At 47.2% G+C, this 22,936-nt stretch overlaps 1 protein-coding gene across 1 annotated transcript; it reads left to right on the top strand.

Annotated features, from left to right (window-relative positions):
- Positions 1 to 682: 682 nt before the first annotated feature.
- Positions 683 to 22,336, top strand: upk3b (uroplakin 3b). The gene is made up of 6 exons (XM_078225115.1): positions 683 to 828; positions 10,315 to 10,476; positions 12,392 to 12,626; positions 15,239 to 15,327; positions 16,340 to 16,469; positions 19,371 to 22,336. Exons 1-6 carry the CDS (start codon positions 768 to 770, stop codon positions 19,492 to 19,494), a joined length of 801 nt encoding a protein of 266 aa, XP_078081241.1. The 5' UTR covers positions 683 to 767; the 3' UTR covers positions 19,495 to 22,336.
- Positions 22,337 to 22,936: the final 600 nt, after the last annotated feature.

Here is a 22,936-nt window from a genome sequence, read left to right as displayed (position 1 = left end):
TAATTTTTATATACTTTTCCAATTCAATCAAATCAAATCCAATTCAGAGTCTCAACAAGTTGAGACATTTCGGATCGAGGCTGACAAGACAGGACGGGAGACCAAAACCACCCTGTCCTGGGCCTGATCTACATGAGTCCAGCTGATTGGAGAAGGGGGAGGATCCTCCTCCAAGACTTGAGCTCATTTGCATCTTAGCCAAAAGGCCGAGATGCCGCTTTTAAAAATTGCTTCATATGAAACACATGAAGCCTCAGTGTAACCTAATGACCTCAACCAAGTGCAGGCGATCTATACTACACTTGATCTTAGCCAAAAGGCCGAGAAGCATAATAAGATTGACTGATGCGATAGGAATCTTTCTCTCAACACTGGGGGGAGGCTTAAAACCACCTGCACTAGCTTCAAATTAAATAACGATGGCAGTAACATTCAGAGGAAAAGTTGTTTGACTTGAATTCTTAAAATTGCTCCCCCCCAAAATAAACGAGGGATAGGGTTGGTGGTGGAATTAATTTTTTTACAAGATGTATACAGTCCCCGTAAATTGAGTTCCTCTCGGGTTGGTTTCGAGTGGGTTAGTGTGTTGTGTTTAATTGGTGTTAAGCCACACCTTTTGGGAAGAGTCGGCTCTCAAAGCAGGTCCGACTAGTTTGGCCACAATCACTGGGGAGGAATTCTCACATCAAAAGGGACTGAGTGAGCCACACCGGGACAGAAGGGATTAAGTGTGAGCAGAGGTTGGAAGCAGCAATCAAGTGGGAGAGATGGACTCGCTTATCCAGCAACTTGTGTTGCTGTGTGCTCTATACGGTGCTGCCCATGGAGGTAAAGTGAACACAATTCTCCTGCAACAACCCTCTGGGACCTTTCTAATCTCTTACCAGGGCTCAGGCAGTCTGCGGGCTAAAAAAACTGGAAAATCTTGTGTTTGAGATTCTGCACATTGTGTGTCAATGTTAATCGCTGGGTCATGAGCTATTTAATTTCTTTTATATATTTATAAATCTCACTATTGTGTCCTGATCTTTTCAAATTATTTTCCAAATTGGCACAGTAATTTTCACAGTAACTTCATTGTAGTGTTAATGTAAGTCTACTTGTGACACTGATAAATAAACTTTAAAACGGTGGTTAGCACTGCTGCCTCACCGCGCCAGGTTCGATTCCAGCCTCAGTCACTGTCAGTGTGCAGTTTGCATGTTCTCCCCGTGTCTGCGTGGGTTTCCTCTGGGTGCTCCGGTTTCCTCCCACAGTCTAAAGATGTGCGGGGTAGGTGGATTGGCCGTGCTAAATTGACCCTTTGTGTCCCAAGATGTGTAGGTTGGGGGATTAGCCATGGAAAATGTGTGGGGTTACGGGGATTGTGGTGGGGGTGGGGTGGGCCTGGGGAAGATGCTCAGTCGGAGAGTTGGTGCAGACTCGATGGGCTAAATGGTCTCCTTCAGCACTGTAGGGATTCTAAGATTCTATTCTATGATTCTTTCATTTCAAATGTTCTTATGTTCTTATGTTCAAAGCACGGTTTTCTATGATTTCTGGAGGTTACAGCCCCCATCGGGGAAGGGTGGCGATAATGATGTGTCTCTAAACTTTCAATCTGAGACACTTCTTTAAATCACCCACCTCCTTTATCCATGGACTTCATTTTTGCTCCTAATTTGTTGTTAAGTGTGTATTTGTGTTTTCCAATGGATTGAAGCCGCTGTGGCCCACAGTCAGTTGGGAACCTGCTGAATACCTGAGCACACTTTGCAACTGATTTGCACCTTGCACCTTCTGAACCATCTCATGCTGCCTCCGGGTTTGCAGTGTGAATAAATGCAGCCTGTGTTTGGGAAGGTTACAGCCGACCAAATGCCTCTCTTTCAGGACACAGGACTAGCTGGAGTACTGTGTGCAGTTTTGATCACCTCACTATAGGAAGGATGTGATTACACTGGAGAGGGTGCAGAGGAGAGTCACCAGGATGTTGCCTGCGATGGAGCATTTCAGCTATGAAGAGAGGCTGGTTAAGCTGAGGTTGTTGTGTTTAGAGCAGAGAAGGCTGAGGGGAGAACCTGATTGAGGTGTATAAGATTGTGAGGGAATGGACAGGGTGAATAGGAAGCTGCTATTGCCCTGGATTGAAGAGTCAATAATGAGGGTATAATTAAGGTGAGGGGCAGGAGTTTTAGAGGAAAGGTTTATTCATCCAGAGGATGGTGGGAGTCTGGAATGCGCTGCATGGGAGGGTGGTAGAGGTGGGAAACCTCACAACCTTTAAAAAGTATGTGGATGAGCACCTGAAATAACATAATGTTCACAACTATGGGCCAAGTGCTGGAAAGTGTGAATAGTGTAGATTTAGTGCATTTCTGTCGGTGTAGATGCGATGGGCTGAAGGGCCTCTTCTGTACTGTATGACTCTATGACTGAATGTGGAGATGCCGGCGTTGGACTGGGGTGAACACAGTAAGAAGTCTCACAACACCAGGTTAAAGTCCAACAGGTTTATTTGGTAGCACATTTCCAGTCCATCTGACGAAGGAGCAGCGCTCTGAAAGCTTATGGTATTTGCTACCAAATAAACCTGTTGGACTTTAACCTGGTGTTGTGAGACTTCTTTCTATGACTGAAGTCAGGAGTGTGATTATGTTCGCTATGGGGAGAGTTTTCCCATCCCGTCCACCATGGGAATCGTAACGGGTTGGGGGAGGGTGGGGGTGGGTGGCAGGACCAGGCAAAGGTCTGTTGACCTCAGGTGGGATTTCCGGTTTTGGGGTGAGTGTGGCTGGAAAATCCCACCCTATGACTGGGGAGCAGTGGCAGAGTGGTCATCTTACACAGCTAATAATCCCAAAGGTCTGAATTAGGAGGCAGGAATTTCCTTCCCATTGAGGGAAATTAAACTCAGTTTTATATAAACTGAATTATTGTTTAACGAAAGAGAAATCTCTGTTCTTTTGGGAAGAAAATCTGCCATCCTTACCTGGTCTGGCCTACATGTGACTCCAAGCCCACAGCAATGTGGTTGACTCTTAACTGCCCTCTGAAGTGGCCTGGCAAGCCACTCAGTTGTAGTCCAGAGGCTCACTACCAACTTCTCATGGCAATTTGGGATGGGCATGCCGAGCTGTCCTTGCCAGCAATGCCAGCAATCCTGTGAATAAATAAGGATTAAGAGTCAGTCACATTGCTGTATGTCTGGGGGTCACACATAGGCCAGACCAGACAAGGATGGCAGATTTCCTTCCCTGAAACGTTTATATTTTTTTAGTTAAACAACAGTTCAGGTTATTTAATTATCTGTGAATAAATAAAGATAAGTTGTTGAGAAATGATTACCCAAAAAGTTGGAAACAAAGTCCAAAAGAGGAACTGGGTCACTGAAAAACAAGGTGAACGAAAGCTGTAAATATTCGTCAGTGCTGGAAAATCATCAACTTAAAAATGGTAAATAACATCAAGTCCCAAAGAGGAAATGGTTAACCAAAAGGGAAGAAGATACTGAAACTAATCATTGTAGAGTAATAGGAGACGGGCGGGGGGGAGGGGGGGGGGAGGCGAAGAAATGCTTAATCAAAACATGGGAATAATTTCCCAAATAAATGTGAAGTGTGAAATGGTTAACCAAGAGCCTCCCTGACAATAAAAAGCTGCCCTCGTCTGGGGAGACCTGGAATTACCATGGTTCATGAGTTCCCGTTGGGGATTTCCCCTGATTCATATCATAGAATCCCTACAGTGCAGAAGGAGGCCATTCGGCCCATTGGGTCTGCACCGATTCTCCAACAGGCCCTATCCCCGTAACCCCACATTTTTACCCTGCTTATCCCCCTAACATACACATCTTGGGACACTAAGGGGCAATTTAGCATGGCCAACCCACCTAACCTGCACGTCTTTGGAGTGCGGGAGGAAACCGGAGCACCCGGAGGAAACCCACGCAGACATGGGGAGAACGTGCAGACTCCACACAGACAGTGACCTGAGGCTGGAATTGAACGCAGTCGCTGGTGCTGTGAGGCAGCAGTGCTAGCCACTGTGCCAATATAATTTTAGTTCGTTGTGTTTGACTCTGGAATCTCTCTCTGGTATCTCAGTGAGTGCTTTATTGGATTGTGCTGGAATATATCTCACGCTATCTCGTTGCACTGGCTCCAGGGAAGAGAATGAAACAGTAACTCCACAGCCAGGCTGTAGAGACCACATATAATAGCTACACATTGACACATTGCATTTCCTCTGGGTCAGTGAAAGATTTAAAGAGCTGTACTAACCTATGTGACTGCATTTTTGCCGGATGGAGAGTCAGTGCTAAAAGAAAATACAGCTTTCCAACTGGTAGACCCACAAGCCTGCGAGCTATCGCCTTGGGTGCATCATTTAGGCTGGCGCGGGACAAAGGGGTACCCAATAATACTGGAATGGTACCATGACGCTAGATGCTGGTACTTGAAACCCATTGAAACTGACTTGTTAAAACAGTGGGAATGAAGAGTGCTACCTGTGGGCACACCATTCACCAGTCTGAGTACCATCTGAGGTGTTGGGACCATGAGTTTAAAGTTTATGTATTTAGTAGTGTCACAAGTAGGCTTACATTTGCACTGCAATGAAGTCACTGTGAAAATCCCCTCGTTGCCACACTCCGGTGCCTGTTCGGGTACACTAGAGAGAATTTAGCATGGCCAATGCACCTAACCAGCATGTATTTTGGACTGTGGGAGGAAACCGGAGCACCCGGAGGAAACCCACGCAGACACGGGGAGAATGTGCAAACTCCACACAGACAGTCACCCAAGCCGGGAATCGAATCCGGGTCCCTGGCGCTGCGAGGCAGCAGTGTTAACCACTGTGCAAACGTTGACTCGTTATTTTTGTGTTACTTTCATCTGGAATTTCTACTTGTTTAGCTTTTTATGAAATGTGACTGGTCAAGACAACTGGGGTTGTAACTTTACGTTAACAAAAATCTAAGGCTGGCTATTTCCACAGCCATTCCTACACTGTCGCAACTGTGGTGTGGCACAAAACCGATTTACAAATAGAATATCAGCGCTTCCGCCACACTTACGGTGAAGTTGACCACAAAATGGGAGCTGTTCCAAGGACATTCTCAAACTATTCTCCCTTTCTCTCCTGAGGCACTGTGGTTTAGTGACAAGTGTTACCACCCTCTGCAACATCACCCACACGCCATGTATCTGGGGTTGGATTCCCCGGCATTCCCATGGCAGGCAGGATGAGAGAATTCCCCCCTTGTTCTTTATGCATGAGCTTAGACAGTCAGTGCCAGAGTACTATTCAACTCTCCTAGCACCCTAAGTAAGCATTGTGTCTGTTGTGGTTTGCTAGCTCAGCACACAATGAGGACTGAACCTTATTACCACAGATTGGCAAGGTCTAGCAAAGTTGTTTTTCCATTTAGCCAAGAACTCCATTAAGATGGAGAGGGCATGGGATCCAAGGTGCTGCTGCCCTGTGGATCCAGAACTGGCTTGCCCAAAGGAGGCAGAGAGTGGGTAGAGATGGGTCTTTTTCTAAATGGAGGTCGGTCACCAGTGGTGTGCCCCAGGGATCTGTTCTGGGACCCTTGCTGTTTGTCATTTTCATAAATGACCTGGATGAGGAAGTGGAGGGATGGGTTGGTAAGTTTGCCAACGACACGAAGGCTGGTGGGGTTGTGGATAGTCTGGAGGGATGTCAGAAGTTACAGTGGGACATAGATAGGATGCAAGACTGGGCGGAGAAGTGGCAGATGGACTTCAACCCAGATAAATGTGTAGTGGTCCATTTTGGCAGGTCAAATGGGATGAAGGAGTACAATGTTAAGGGAAAGACTCTTAGTACTGTGGAAGATCAGAAGGACCTTGGGGTCCGGGTCCATAGGACTCTAAAATTGGCCCTGCAGGTGGAGGAGGTGGTTAAGAAGGCGTATGGTGTGCTGGCCTTTATCAATCGAGGGATTGAGTTTAGGAGTCAGACCCCACTTGGAGTACTGTGCTCAGTTCTGGTAGCCTCATTACAGGAAGGATGTGGAAAAGATTGAAATGGTGCAGAAGAGATTTACAAGGATGTTGCCTGGATTGAGTGGCATGCTTTATGAGGATAGGCTGAGGGAGCTCGGTCTTTTCTCCTTGGAGAGATGTAGGATGAGAGGAGACCTAATAGAGGCATATAAGATGTTGAGAGGCATAGATCGGGTGGACTCTCAGAGGCTTTTTCCCAGGGTGGAAATGGCTGCTACGAGAGAACACAGGTTTAAGGTGCTGGGGGGTAGGTACAGGGGAGATGTTAGGGGGAAGTTTTCCACACAGAGGGTGGTGGGCGAGTGGAATCGGCTGCCGTCAGTGGTGGTGGAGGCAAACTCAATAGGGTCTTTTAAGAGACTCCTGGATGAGTACATGGGACTTAATAGGATGGAGGGTTTTAGGTAGGCCTAAAAGGTAGGGATATGTTTGGCACAACTTGTGGGGCCAAAGGGCCTGTTTGTGCTGTAGTTTTTCTATGTTTCTAAGATGCAAGTTTATTTTCCAAGTTTAGTGGTGATTTATCTCAAAGCTGTGGAAAAGGGTGGATGATAAGAAATTCAGGGGAATACAATTGTTCTCTGCTCGGGAAGGCATGTGGCACAGTGATTAGCACTGCTGCCTCTCAGCGCCAGGGACCCTAGTTCAATTCTGGCCTCGGGTGACTATCTGTGTGGAGTTTGCACATTCTCCCTGTGTCTGGGTGGATTTCCTCCGGGTGCTCCAGTTTCCTCCCACACTCCAAAGATGTGCAGGTTAGGTTGATTGGCCAGGCTAAATTTACCTTAGTGTCAGGGGGATTAGCGGGGTAAATGTGTGGGGTTATGGGGATAGGGCCTGGGTAGGATTGTGGTCGGTACAGACTCAATGGGCCAAATGGCCTCCTTCTGTACTGTCGGGATTCTATGATTCTATGGAAGTTTGTACCCATTAGAGTTTTCTATAAAGATATTGTAACAGGGATGGGTATCGAGGTTGGGGAGCCCAGTATTAATTCAGTGTCCTTTCCCATAGCCTCAATTGAACACTCTATTATTGCAAAGCAGCTGTTGAGCTTGCAAAGTGAGGCATACTCCATTGTCCTTCTTTACATGCTCCCTGTAACCCTCATGTACTCCTAGGTTGGAGAAAATGGGATTCTTCATTCATTACAGAGGGTCCTTTTTTATTCAAGTCCTTTTGAGTTGTGTAAGATATTGGAATAAGGTTAACCATGATCACGACAGGTTAAATCATGGCCGCTGGGCAGGGGGGATCTGGGCACAAACTGGTTAAAGGGTAAATTCAGGGAGCTACTACCGTATGTGAGGTGCTCGGGGGCAGGGATGCCAAGTACATGGACTAAATAGTGCCATAGTCACAGTTCAGGCATGTGTTCTCTTGAACACTGATACTTGGGTGTAGGGTGGGGCAGGAGGGGTAAAAATGCTTGGAGTTTTTCAAGAGATAGTTCGATGCCACAATGGCAGACTGTAGTATCCCATGGAAGAATGGGCTCATTGTGCTAAACGGTCTTCCCCATTGGGTTAACCACCAATGATCATATCTCTTTTTATACTTGATCTTGATTGAGTTTGGTAAGAAAAGTATAAAATAATCAGAATTGGAGAATGTGGACAGATACTTGTTAGCAACTTGGGGATGGCTGATCGTAGAATCAAAGAACCATAAAATACTACAGTGCAGAAGGAGGCCATTCGGCCCATCGAGTCTGCACCAACCACAATCCCACCCAGGCCCTATCCCCATAGCCCCATGCATTTATCCTAGCTAGTCCCCCTGACACTAAGGTGCAATTTAACATGGCCAATCCACCTAACCCGCACATCTTTGGACTGGATGGACAGGGTCAGATGGAAAAATGGTGAGGGGTTTGGTGAATCACACTCCAGCATTAATCGCACAGCTAGTGGTACATTATTATTAGCAGCCGATATTTAGGAATATGATTGAAATTTCTACACATTTAACTTTATTGAAGAGTGATTGGCTCAGGGCTACATGTTTAAATCCTTTCCTTTCAGTGCTAGTTGTGGGTATACCTGCTGACCACCCTCTTCTCAAGGGAAACCTGGGATAAGTAATAAATGTTGACTTGCCAGTGATGTTCACATTTCATGGAAGAATAAAGGAAAAGCAGTTGATGGAAATTCTAGGTTTATGCTCATGTGAAACCAGGGGCTCCGCACCCACAATCTCCTGGAGCTGGATTATAGAACTGTTTAAATACCACCTATTTGTTTTCTCTTCTCCCCAGAAGTCACTAATTTGCTACTGTGGGAGGTATGGTGGCACAGTGATTAGCACTGCTGCCTCACAGTGCCAGGGACTGGGGTTCGATTCCCAGCTTGGGTCATTTTCTGTGTGGAGTCTGCACATTCTCCCCATGTCTGCATGGGTTTCCTCTGGGTGCTCCGGTTTCCTCCCACAGTTCGAAAGACGCGCTGGTTAGGTCCATTGGCCATGCTAAATTCTCCCTCAGTGTACCTGAACGGGCACCAGAGTGTGGCAACTAGGGGATTTTCACAGTAACTTCATTGCAGTGTTAATGTAAGCCTACTTGTGACTAATAATAATAAATAATATGTTGAGTATTCCCGATTTTTAAAAAAATCTAGAATTCTACAAAGATCAACTCCAGCAGTGAATGTCTTCATTGCAGAGCTTTGAATTGCATCTACCTCAGGAAAATTAGACAAATTGAGAATTTAGCTACTGGCATTTGGATTGCAACCAGAATTCTCTTGCTGGCATTGAAATTTCAAGTGGCATTGAACTGGCACAGGGCATTTGGCTTTTAACTGGGATTGGTCTGGTGATGTTGCTGTGGAGATATGTTAGTTTCAACGGTGAGCTGATTACATTGAACCAGTATCAATCGTTAAGATAATAAAACAGAAAAACAGGAGCAGGAATAGACACTTGGCGCATCGAGCCTGCTCCACCATTCAATATGACCACGGCTGGTTTGAGGTTTTAATCCAATTTCCCACCCATTCCCTTGGCTCCCTGAGAGTCCAAAAATCTGTCTATCCCATTTACCAATGGAGCATTCACAACCCTTTGGGGTAGAGAATTCCAAATGATTGCAACCCTTTGAGTGAAGTAATTACTTCTCATTTCAATCCTAAAAGATCAACCTCTTATCCTGAGAATTGTGTCCCCGTGTTTCAGATTCCCTAACCAGCGGAAACAATCTCTTGGCATCCATCCTGTCGAGCCCTTTCAGAGTTCTGTAGGTTTTAATGAGATCTCTTTGCATTCTTCTGAACTCCAGAGACTATAAACCCCATTTACTCAGCCTCTCACCATAGGCCAACCCCCACCACTCCGCGGACCACTCTGCTGCCTTCAATCCAAGTATACCTCTATTTAAATGTGGAGACCAAAACTGTGCATGGTATTCCAGATGTGGTCTTACCAAACTGTGGGTTTCCTCCTGGCGCTCTGGCTTCCTCCCACACTCCAAAGATGTGCAGGTTAGGTTGGTTGGCCATGCTAAATTGGCCCTCAGTGTCAGGGAGATTAGCAGGGTAAATGCATGGGGTTACAGGAATAGGGCCTGGGTGGGATTGTTGTCGGTGCAGGCTCGATGGGCTGAATAGCCTCATTCTGCACTGCAGGGATTCTACACAAAATTTGTAGCAAGACTTCTTTACTCTTCTCCGCCAATCCCTTTGCAATAATGGCCAACATGCTTGTTGTGCCTTCATGCTAACTTTTTGCACTGCTTTGAGCTTTGACAAAGGGTCATCTAGACTCGAAACAGACTCCACACAGACGGTGACCCAAGCTGGGAAACGAACCCGGGTCCCTGGCACTGTGAGGGAGCAGTGCTAACCACTGTGCCACCGTGCCGCTCAGTTGCTGAGTTGCTCTTCTCTTGAATGGGGTGTGGTGAACCATAGATGGTTACCACTATGGGTACTGAACCATAGATGGTTATCACTATGGGTACTTGTACATATGTTACTCTTGTTACTGTTGGGGTTAGGGTTGGGGTGTTCCACCTGTTGGTATTGTTCTGTGGTACACTCCGGTTGGCTCCGCCTTCCTATAGGAGCATAAAGGTCACTGCACTTCCCAGTGACCCTTTAGTCTGGGATTGTATTGTTAAGCAGTATGCTCTATTCTTGTTGCTAATAAAAGCCTTTATTTCCCGGGTACGATCCAGCCTCCCGAGTGAATTAATCGCGCATCATGGGGTGTTTCATAAAAACTGTAATTTGGTTTGGTTGGATTTACTGAACACCTCACAGAATAGAGCTGAATACACGGTATTAATTTGTTTTTTTTTCAGTTCCAGACCAAGTCACTTACACCCCCGAAATTGTGCCGACCAGGATTGCGGGGAGAATCACTCAAACAACAGTTGCACTTGAGCAGCCACGCTGTGTGTTTGACTTGACTGAAATGTCCTGTGTGAGCTGCGAAGTCTGGTTGATTGTGGCTAATTCGACTGGTAAGTATTTTTCTGTTAAATCTGAAAGGATGCTGCACAGTAACTGACTTTACCAACTGCTGCCTAGTTTAGGGGAACCACGAGTTTGGAATTTGCCTTATTTATGGCTGATGTAAATTAATTGTAAACTTAAATAAGCAACAAATGTCTCCACATCACAAGGTATATAGGACAGGGGGTAAATGGGATTCCTGTTCTAAAAAGGCTACTCTCAAGTGGCGATTGGTTAAACGTTGGCAGGCTCTATGCACAGTTTGGAGGGAAGGAAGGAGGGATATTGTATTCTGGATGGAGTAGGGGTTACTGATGTTGGCAATACCAACATGTTACAGAAAAATAGACTTTAATCAATATCTTCCTTGTGTGACACTTTTAGTTAATCTCAAATTGCTCATTACGCTTGCAATTACAACTTACAAGATTTGTTACATGTCAAACATACAACCCGAGGTGATTTCAGCCTATTTCCAGCCCCTCTGTGTACTATGTCTTGAAGGGCCAGTAATAATGGCCTCTCTTCACTGCCATTGCAGCAGCTGCTGCAAGCTTTAGTGCAGCCCCTCTGCACTGAGGGACAAGCAACAAGCACTGGCCTAACCATAGATGCGGAGATGTTTCCTCTCAAATCCTTTCATCGTCTTAAAGGCCTCTTTCAGCTCACCCCTTAAGCATCCTCTTTTCTAAAGAAAAGAGGCCATGTCTCTCAATTCCAGCATCAACCTTGTAAACGTTTAAACCGGTTCACTGGTTTTTACATTGTATTTCTGGTAGTCTTCTTGTAAATGTCTCCTGCATTGTTTCCAGTGTTTTGCCATTCTTTGTGGAATGGACACCAGGACTGCTCCCACTACTGGGTCTAATGCTTTTTAATTCTATTCCTTGGAAATGAGCCCCAGTTTTTTCCTTTGCACTTGACAATGGCCTTGATAAACTGCATCACTACTTTAAGAAGGGAGATGGTGGTGTAATAATATTGTCACTGGACTAGTCATAAGAACATAAGAACATAAGACCTCGGAGCAGGAGTAGGCCATCACTAGAGGCCCAGGCTAATTGCCTGGATTAGTGGGATGAAATCCCACTCCAGCAACGGGTGGAATTTGGTTAATTAATCTGGAATAAAAAGCTAGTCTCAATACTGGTGACCATAGCAATGATTGTTGTAAAAATCCATCTGGTTCACTAATGTCCTTTTTAAGGAAGGAAATCTGCCATCCATCCTTACCTGGTCCGGCCTACATGTAACTCCAGAGCCACAGCAATGTGTTTGCCTCTTAGCCATCTGTTGAAATAGTCTAGTGAGCCCCTCAGTACAACGTCAATCAGGGATGGCAGCAAATGCTGGCCTTGCCAGCGACAGCCACATCTCATGAAAGAATACAGAAAAACATTTTTGTGAATATGTACCTCCAGATCACTTTTTAACACAATTTTGACCCTCAAATGAACTCCAAATGATTTAAGTGAGTGGAAGCACAAGGTGGCACAGTGGTTAGCACTGCTGCCTCAGAGCGCCAGGGACCTGGGTTTGATTACCGGCTTGGGTCACTGTCTGTGTGGAGTTTGCAAGTTCTCCCCTTATCTGCGTGGGTTTCCTCCGGGTGTTCTGGTTTTCTCCCACAGTCCAAAGACGTGCGGGTTAGGTGCATTGGCCGTGCTAAATTCTCTCTCAGTGTACCCGAACAGGCACCGGGGTGTGGTGACTAGGGAATTTTCACAGTAACTTCACTGCAGTGTTAATGTAAGCCTACTTGTGACACTAATAAATAAACTTTATAACTTTAAATGGATGGTGAACGTAATCTGATTTCTGAATGTTTTGTACAGTAGCACATATTTGATTGTATTATCTTGCTGTAATGTGAATCTTGTGTTTGCATAGGGTAACCCTGATTTTCTTCTTGTTCACACCTAGGAGTTGCAACCTTTAATAGCATTAAAAATGGATTTTTCAACACTTCCATGTTTACCTACCAAAATGCTTTCACTGGACCAAATGGTTTTTACGTCACGGTTAAAACAAAACGAGATTTTTACCGCTGCCCACCAACTGCCATGCCTGGTCAGATCTTAACTTTGCGAGTCGGCTCGGAGGTGCCCTGTCAAACTCCAAACTGCAATGCGCCATTACCTACCGGTGGGACATTCAGGTAAGACCAGCTGAAAGTGTCAGTAGTCAGCTTTTATCAGACAGCAGTGCGAACAGATATATTTTTGTGAGAAAAAGACCTTTTCATTTATATAGCACCTCTCAAGTCTTGAGAACGTTCCAAAATGGTTTACAACCAGTGAGTTGTTTTGAAATATTGGCCAGAATACTCTGGGCCGAATGGTGACAGGCAGGGAGGTGAGAAGGCTGGCCGATACGAGAAGGTATTAGGAGGGTGTCTGATGCCTCGCTGCCACCCTGCCATTTTATTGGGAATGGTCGCAAATTGGCCGGCCAGAAGGTTCCAATTAACTCACTTAAGTCAGAGGCTACTTTCTGCCTTTAGAAGCACCAGGTACGGCCTAGTGGCCTCCAGCTGAGTCCTCTCGATGGAAAGGCCTTCCTGTTATGGCAGCTCCATGATCCATGGAGGGGCTACTCAGCAGAAGGCTCCTTCTCCTCGCATCTTGCCTTGTGGCTGAGTGTCCTCTCATGTCACAGGGTGAAAGAAAACAAGAAATGGAGAGGAAGCTACCCAGATAATCTTAGCCAGTGAACAATTCTCCATTAGAATCCTGCAGCCTGGAGTGTTGCCAGAAGATGTTAACTGAAGCCTCTGACTTTGGGATGGCCTCAACTCCATTGTCTTCCATTTCCCATGTTCTGCAGCATGAGAAAGTAAGCAAAGTATCGGGATTTTTCAATATATACACTTGGACTGACAAGTGGCAAGTAACATTCACACCACAGGCAATGACCATCTCCAACAGAAAGGATCTAACCATCACCCCATGACATTCAATGGCATTACTGTTGCTGAATACCCCACTAGCAACCTTAATCAGAAATGGGACTGGACTAGCCATATAAATATTACAATGGCCACAAGAGTAGTTCAGAGGCTGGGAATACCGTGGTGAGTAACTCACCTCCTGACTCCCCAAAGCCTGTCCACCAACTACAAGGAACAAGTCAGGGGTTTGATGGAATACTCCCCACTTGCCTGGATGGGTGCAGCTCCAACAACACTCAAAAGGCTCGACACCATCCAGGACAAAGCAGCTCACTTGATTGGCACACTTTTCACAATCATTCACTCCATTAACCAACAATGCACAGCGGCAGCCACATGTACCACTGCAGGAACTCACTAACGTTCCTTAGGCAGCACCTTCCAAACCCAAAAACCACCACCAGAATCTGGAAGGACGAGGATAGCAGATACCTGGAAACACCACCAGTTGGAAGCTCCCCTCCAAATCACTCACCAACCTGACTTGGAAATATATTGCTGTTCCTTCACTGACACTGAGTCAAAGTCCTGGAACACATTCCTTAACAGCACTGTGGATGTACCTGCATCACATGGGCTTCAGCAGTGCAAGAAGACAGCTCACCACCACCTTCTCAAGGGCAATTAGGGCAATAAGGGCAATAAATGCTGGCCTAGCCAGCAAAGCCCACATCCTATAAATTAATACAAAAACTGCAACCCAGAGATAGATCTTAATCTCACATGAGTCCCCTGCTGAATGTGATAGAATAGCAGATCTAATATTTTGAGCTATTTGTGCAAGACAGTGGATGCTCTGTTAAGCCACTGATGGGGTTAAAGGATTCCATTTAGTTTCTGCATCAGTTTTTTTCTCTCGTGATGGAGCTGGCCAGGGTTGCCATTGGGGCCTCTGACAAATTGTCTTTAATAGTGATGGTGAGATCTATGGAACCACAGCTTGGGGAAGTGACTGGGACCAGCAGCGGGGCGGCAGGTTGTTCCAGACAGCACAGAATCTCATCCCTTTTTTCCAAGTCATGCCGGATGTGGGCATGGCAATCGATGGGCAGCATCAGGCTGAGATCTGCTCACTTTGGCATGGGAGGGAGTGGTGAAGCCTGGGACCCCTGTGCTCTGTGCTGCCTGCACAGTAACCCACTGAGGGCTTGCGAGCCCCCCCCCACCCCACCCAATTGGACCCAATTATTGAAGCAAATTGGACAGCCTCACCTAAAAGCAGTGACACCAGAAATAGCAGCCAGAGATCGCACCCTGCGGGTTCCGTGTGAATTCTGTTCCTTGTGAGGGACACGAGGTCAGGTCACCTGGTCAGTGAGAGAAACTCCAGGCAGTCATGGGTAGGGGTGGAGTTGGCAGGCGTGGGTCGAGGAAGGGTAGGGGTGGAGTTGGTGGGCGTGGGTCGAGGAAGGGTAGGGGTGGAGTTGGTGGGCGTGGGTCGAGGAAGGGTAGGGGTGGAGTTAGTGGGCGTGGGTCGAGGAAGGGTAGGGGTGGAGTTGGCAGGCATGGGTCGAGGAAGGATAGGGGTGGAGTTGGTGGGCGTGGGTCAGGGAAGGGGAGGGGTGAGGGTTGGCAGGTGTGGGTTGTGGAAGGGTAGGGGTGGAATTGACAGGTGTGGGTCTGGGAAGAGTAGGGGTGGAGTTGGCAGGCACGGGTAGGGGTGGAGTTGGCAGGCGTGGGTCAGGGAAGGGTATGGGTGGAATTGACAGGTGTGGGTCTGGGAAGAGAAGGGGTGGAGTTGGCAGGTGTGAGTCGGGGAAAGGTAGTGGTGGGGGTTGGATGTTGTTATCTTGAGCCTAACCTTTCATTTTTGCTTTTAGAATGAAGTACGTTTTGATTAATCTTAATTTAACTGGCGCCAATGTTGTTGGGGAAACGGAATTCACGGATAATATCAAACTACTGAGTGGTAAGTATTGATACTGTCAGGAAGGCTGATAATCCTTACACCTCAGTAAGTGGAAAGTGATTGTGTGGGAAGGTAAAGTGAGTTCAAACATATCAATCTCGCTGGTGGGACAGAAGCAATACTGCTTAGTGTCATTTTTGGAATTTGGACCAGTTGAAGCTAGACTCCCATATCTGTCATTTTGGGACCTTTAGACTGGAGAAGCGGGGGCAGTGGGGGTGAAGCGGGGAGCGTGGGGAGAAGTGGGGGGGAAGCGGAGATGGTGGGGGAGAAGTGTGGTGGTGGGGGAGAAGTGGGGGCATTGGGGGTGAAGCGGGGGAGAAGCTGGGTGGTGGGGGTGAAGCGGGGGGTGGGGGAGAAGCTGGGTGGTGGGGGTGAAGTGGGGGAGTGGGGGAGAAGCGGGGGCAGTGGGGGTGAAGTGGGGGAGTGGGGGAGAAGCGGGGGCAGTGGGGGTGAAGTGGGGGAGTGGGGGAGAAGCAGGGGCAGTGGGGGTGAAGTGGGGGGTGGGGGTGAAGTGGGGGTTTGGGGGTGAAGCAGGGGTGGTGGGGGAGAAGCGGGGATGTAGTGGGGAGCAGGGGCAGTAGTGGAGAAGCAGGGGCGGTGGGGGAGAAGCGGGGGCGGTGGGGGAGAAGCGGGGGCTGTGGGGGTGAAGCGGGGGATGGGGGAGAAGTGGGGGCACTGGAGGTGAAGCGGGGATGATGGGGGAGAAGTGGGGTGTTGGGGGAGAAATGGGGGCAGTGGGGGTGAAGCTGGGAGTCGGGGTGGAGCGGGGGGTGGGGGAGAAGTGGCGGCAGTGGGGGAGAAGTGGGGGGTGGGGGAGAAGCGGAGCAGTGGGGGTAAAGCGGGGGGTGGGGGAGAATTGGGGGATGGGGAAGAAGCGGGGGTGGTGGGGAGAAGGGGGGGTGGTGGGGAGAAGTGGGGGCGGTGGGGAAGAAGCGGGGGTTGTGGGGGGAGGGTTATGGTGATTCATACGGTAGGTTTTCAACCTTTTCTCTGCTGCTTTTATCTCCAGCTCCCGATCCCAATAACATTGACACTTTTCCTGGACGTCGCACCGGGGGGATGGTTGTCATAACGACGATACTCGTCATCCTGCTCTTCCTGCTGCTGGCAATGTTTGCGGCCATGTTGGCTATGGTTTGGTAAGTTTAACACCGGGAGGGTTCAGCCCCAATCTGCCAAAGCGAGAGAGTGTCAGCTGAATAAGGGCTGCTTATCCAGGGTAATTCCCAATGGTAGATGATGACCCTCATCTCAATTTGTCCCAGTGCTGTACCATAATTTTTCCCAAGATAGGAAAGGCAGTGGCATTGTCACTAGATTAGTAATCCAGAGACCCAGGGTAATGCTCTGGCAAATGATGAAATTAGAATTCATAAAACATCTGGAATTAGAAGTCTAATGACCGTGAAACCATTGTCAATTGCAGAAAACCCATCTGGTTCACTAATGTCCTTTAGGAAAGGAAATCTGCCGTCCTTACCTGGTCTGACCTACATGGGCTCCAGAGCCACAGCAATGTGGTTGATTCGTAATTGGCCTCAGGGATGGGTGATGAATGCTGGCCCAGCCAGCGATGCCCACATCCCAATGAACGAATAAATAAAAATGTGGGAGGAGTTTTTTCACGTCTGGCACATAGCTTGGTGACTCACTCCTTCACAGATCAAACAAACAGAACAAAGCCAGTGCTGGATTGGCAACCCTTATTGGAAACCTTCCTGGAGCTTTTATTTCATGCCCTGGCCATCATTTTCTCAGCATTTGTCCCCTAAAACATCCACTCGCCCAGCACACTATCCTCCCACAACACAAAAAACAAACCTGACTCTTCTTAACCCAATTGGATGCTGCTGGATTGTCAAAGTCTTTCCATTCAAACAACTCCTATAGTTTTCATACCTGATCATCATAGAATCCTTACAATGAAGAAGGAGGCCATTCAACCCATCGAGTTTGCACCGACCACAATCCCACCCAGGCCCTATCTCCGTAACCCCATGTATTTACCCTGCTAATCCCCTGACACTAGGGTCAATTTAGCATGGTCAATCCACCTAACCCGCATATCTTTGGACTGTGGGAGGAAACTGGAGCACCCGGAGGAAACCCATGCAGACACGGGGAGAACATGCAAACTCCACACAGACAGTGACCCAAGGTGGGAATCGAACCCAGGTTCCTGGTGCTGTGAGGCAGCAGTGCTAACCACTGTGCCACTGTGCTGCCCCTGATAAACAAAAGTGTTTGAAGAAAATGAGGGGGGAAGACATGTAATTAATATGCCCATGAGTTTTCTCCTGGGTTTTCTTGCAATGATGTCTTGGAGATCAATTCCCTGGTGACCTCCAGAAGTCATGATGTGGAGATGCCAGCATTGGACTGGGGTAAACACAGTAAGAAGTTTAACACCACCAGGTACTGGTGTTGACCTCCGGAATTCCAAGATTGGCCTGGAGTCTCCGGGAATTGAAGATCGATTTCCAGGTGGGGCAGTGGGAACTGCTGCCTCACAGTGTCAGGGACCTGGGTTCAATTCCGGCCTTGGGTCACTGTCTGTGTGGAGTTTGCACATTCGCGCCGTGTCTACGTGGGTTTCCTCCGGGTGCCCCGGTTTCCTCCCACAGTCCAAAGATGTGTAGGTTAGGGGGGGTTACGGGGATAGGGTGCAGGCTGGGCCTGGATAAGATGCCCTTTCAGAAAGTTGGTGCAGACTCGATGGGCCAAATGGCTTCCATCTGCACAGTAGGGATTTGATGATGCTCTTGACAACTGCTGTGTGTGACCCTGGAGATAAATCACCAGGGCATCAAAAAGATTTTCATTTTCGTTAAATATTTCTCTTCACCAAATATAAAAATATTAAAAATGGCATAAAAGGCTGTTTGGCAGAGAGTCCAGCATCATCCAATTGGCTAATGAGTCTTTGCTTTCCAAGGAAGGCAGAATGTCTCCAGGGTAGATGAGTTGCTCAGCTGGATGTGGAGGGGGAGTGGGGGGGTGGGAGGGGGGCGGGGGAGGGGACACCATTTTTGTCTGATTTCCTATAAAGCTGAGCTAGTGGTTGAACAGGACAAGTTTTTTAATGAAAGCTCCTAATGGGTCAGTCCACAAGCACAGGACCAGCAATGGAACTGAAGCACAGGGACCAGAAGAGCTCCAGAGATCCCGCTGCTTTCACTGAGGGTAACTGTGCGTCTGCCATGAAATCCCCTCACTGCTGCTGGTCAAAGGGGAGGAAGAAAAAACGGCCAAGGATTCTGCATTTGCTTTTCACCCTGTTCGTGGCTGTCAGGAACGTATAGAGATGAACACAGGGATGAAGACTCTCATTACAGCTTGTGATTACTCGCGGTCGAAACTTCCACCCAAAGAATGGCTGTTTAGAAACGTAGAAAGTAGGCACAGGAGTGGGCCATTCGGCCCTTTGAGCCAAGCCTGCACCACCACCCAATATGATCACAGCTGATCATGAACTTTCACTATCCCACCCCCACTTTCTCTCCATACCCCTTAATCCCTTTAGCCACAAGGGCCACGTCCAGCTCCCTCCTGAATATACCTAATGAACTGGCCCCAGCAGCTTTCTGTGGTCGAGAATTCCACAGGTTCACAACTCTCTGAGTGAAGAAGCTCTTCCTCATCTCAGTCCTGAATGGCTTTCCCCTTATTCTTAGACTGTGACTCCTAGTTCTAGCTGAGATACATGAGCACAACTTGAGATCTGCAACACTGGTGTTGCTATATGTAGTTTTGCTGGGTTGCAATAAATGGCAAGCAGGGACTAACAGCAATAGAGCTTTATTGATAACACTGAGCCAATCTGACATGCCGTGTGTCTGCCCACACCCAGGGGGGGAACTCTCGTGTTCTCGACATGCAACCTGTGTCATCCCAGTGTCCACAGTATCTTCAGGAGAAATTAGCAGACTAAAAAATAGTTTAAAATGCCAGACTGAGGTTTGATGTCCTGTTTTGCTTATTGATTCAACACAATGTTCCACGCAATGTGTTAACTCTCACATATTCCTTTTTTAATACAGTTGCAAAAAGTATGAGCAGTCTGACTTCCCTACACCTTTAGCCACGAGTGGCTCACTCCGAAAATACCACACCCATAACTTGCATAACAAATCAGACATCATCACGCAAAAAGGCAAGATGTAAGGAGGTCGTTGTGGAATAACCGTGGACGATATGGACAAGAATTCAGCAGCCTTCCTCAACTACTACCTAAATTCACATTTACAGAGGAACATCCATGTAACTATTTGTGTTTGGAACCATGAAGTATCCCCTTGCTGATGATCCAGACATTGAGTATGGAATCCTTAGGGTTAGCTTTCTGCCTGTTTGATAGAACTGGTGTTCTTTCTCAACATCAGTGTAGCTTGTCCAGAAATCTTTGTTTTCAACCAAGGAGTCTTAAGCCTCTCTTCCGTCTCTCTCTCTTCCCCCACTCCGACAGAAGCCGCTCCTTTGGCTTCAGGCACTCATTTTAGCTCTAATACCAAAGGGAATCCAAGGTCATGATTACAGGATTGCTGCTTCCTTCCAGGGCTTTAGATTCCAAATGAAACAATGATTAACATACCTGAGAGATGGAAGAAGAACTTGGCTGATTTCCTCTCTTCCTTTTTATGCCCTTGCCCTCGGCATTGCACCGAGTAAGGGGGGTGTTTCTACTGACACCAAAGCTGCTACCCGATTCTTGCCCTTTCTGTATATATGAGATGCTGCCTTTCTTTAGCAGCAGGGCAGGGAGATGGGTCTGAACATTGCTCACTGATTTCAGAGTAAGACTTCCACTTCCTCCAGTGCCTGGAGCCCAGATGAGGTGCCTTTTTGTGCCTCGGTCATTTTACCAAGGCATGGGCTTGGTCCAATTGGCTATTCTTTGCTTCCCTATGGGCTAAGAACACCCTCTACTCTATCTCTCCCCTACTCTCTGCCCCACTCTCTCTCTCAGTCTTACTTACTTTGTATTTGTTGCTTTATTTCTTCCACGTGAGATGTAGAAATGTTTTAAATAGTATGCTGCAAGGTCTAAGGTTAATCTCAGTTAAATACACCTGGGAGAGATCTTCACGTGACTGGAGGGTATGGAGTTGAGCCTGAGAAGCCCGTGGGCTATGTTTAGTGTCTTCTGCGGCATGTTCCGAGCATGTACATCTCTGAGCTGGGCAAAGCTAGTTTGTAATATTGCTCTAAATTCAGTTGAATTAGTTCCTGATAGCCAAGGATGTTCCTCTGTTTCCCAGTACCGTGGAGCAAGCCACAACTTGGGAAGTTTGGAATATATGTGCCTTTGCATCTCAGAACAAGATAATGGGTCAAAGATGAACAAACCAAGATCTAAGACTGAATGGATATTGTGGAGTTTTGTTTGAGATTCAGTGAGTTGGGCAGAGACTGATGGTGGATGGTACATGGTTTGAATGAAGCAAGAACCATTTTTTCTTTTGTCCTTCTATTTTATTCTTGAAATTTTCCAATTGTTCTTTGATAAATCCTTGCTTAATGCTCAAAAGTGTTATTGCATTTGAACTTATAATGACGTATGTTAATGGCATATGCACAGTAGCATGGTAGTGTTCTATATGAACTTTCATAGTTTAGCATTGGATGCTGTTGACTTCAAGTACACCATTTTGTAATTTTGTGTAAATTCTAATTGAATATCTATAGAGTTCTGTGTATAATATGCCCAGTTTTGTATTCGTCCTATGCTTAAGGGTTTCTGTGACAGTTGATGAGGAGGGATCTTTAGTGTCCCCGCTCACACTGTCCGACAGGAAAGGAAACTTGATTTGGCACCCAGACATTTCCACCAGATAAACCTGGGCAATGGTGCCACCCAAAGCAGCTCATCAGCCCAGGTTACTCTCCAACCCCACAGCAAAGGGAGAAGGTTGGAAGTAGAGTCGCTCTTATTGCATTAGCACTAGGATAGGCCAAGGTGTAGACAAACCACCCAAAGTCCGTCCAGGGAATGTACACAGTTAATGGACAGGAGCCCAGAAAGGGGGAAAATAGATTTTAAATGGAGCAAAAAAATATGGAAAAAGGGGATCCTAAAATGAAAGAAAAGTATTGTAAAAGATCAAACCATTGCCCCAGGTCAAGAGGGGGTTGGGGGTGTTTAGAATTCCAAAGGGGTGTAGGTTGTTTCAAGAATGCTAGGGGATAAGTTTGCAATCAGAAAAGGTCTCATCTGCATGTCTCATGGGTTAATGCAACATGGTATTGTTACATCTGAGCAACAGTTAAAACTGAATCAGAGGGGGAAGGAGGTAAGATGGGTAGGGAGAAAGTACACACACACACACTCGCATGCGCTCACACTCACACACACACACACACAGACATTTACATTCACACGCTCACACACACACAGGAAAAGGAAGAGATGAAATGCTTGATGAAGAGTTTGGGGAGAGGACTGTAGGTAATGGAATGAAAGTCATGGTAGCAGCAGAGAGACAGGGAGAATGAGAGAAGTCAGTCACATGCCAGAGAAGGCACACGTGACTCATATGGGGAAAGCCTGAAAAATGGGAAAAACAGAGCAAGCTTCAGAAGTGGGATGGAGGTGTTTTGTCATGTGACATTGGTGAAAGAGCAAGCCGCCATGTTGCTGAAGTTCCACAAAGTCCTTTTACACCAGCTGCATCTTTAACTTTGCGAGCTCGTGGAACCCAAACTGGGAAGTTGCAGTTTGCAATTCAGTATTCCGTGCTTCCTGGAGAAACCAGCCCATCTAAAAATAAACATGTTAGAGAGACCTACACAACACCTCACCAGTGGAAAATACTAGCCTAGGATGCCTAGCGGGCTGAGCTGCCAGTACAACCGCACGGTTTTAACAAAGATCAGGTTTCTCCATAATAATGTATCTACTACTTTTGTGTACTATTTCTTGACCAATCTGAATGCTGTGGGGGTTATAGCATGTGACAAATGTAAGCTTATTCGGAATAGAAAATAATTAAATATGAGAAACCGTTGAGGTTCATTTGTGGATTTATATAGGTGAATGAGAATAAATCCCCCATTAACGCAGCTGTTTTTATGAGTGGAATCTTGGGGGATCTTGCCTGCCTCTCTTCTGGAACCTTGAGACATTCAGGCAGTGCCGAGGCCTTCTCCTGGAAGCAAGACCCTGGGGAAGTCTTGCCTTCTGAACTGCCAGTTTATCAGAGGGCAGGAGCTGTGTACTCAGCAGCGCCACTGGAGAGGCTGTGGCTGCTGTCGGAAGGACGGGCACGGGAGTCGCAGGTTTGGGGAGCGACCCAGGTCTCAGGTAAGTAATGATAGGAGGGTTTGGTGGGGTGGGGGTCACATGGGAGAGGGGTGCGGCTGTCAGCGTCATTGTCCCCTTCCCTATGTCCGGCTTCTCAATCAGGCACTGAGTGCCTTTGATCAAGCGATCCCAACCCCACCCGCTGAGGTGACAAATAGTCGGACAGGTTTGCCTGTAGTGAACATCGCATGGCGATAAGCCCACCGGTAGTTGGTTTAATAGCGGCAGTGACCTTTACCTGGTCACCAACTGGCCTCTGAGGGGCCTCAGTTGGTGGCGAGGTGGGAATGTCGACCATGACCTAGG

Source organism: Mustelus asterias, chromosome 12, assembly GCF_964213995.1.
Source record: "Mustelus asterias chromosome 12, sMusAst1.hap1.1, whole genome shotgun sequence".
Taxonomy (NCBI): domain Eukaryota; kingdom Metazoa; phylum Chordata; class Chondrichthyes; order Carcharhiniformes; family Triakidae; genus Mustelus; species Mustelus asterias.
This window is presented reverse-complemented; position numbering and strand designations above follow the sequence as displayed.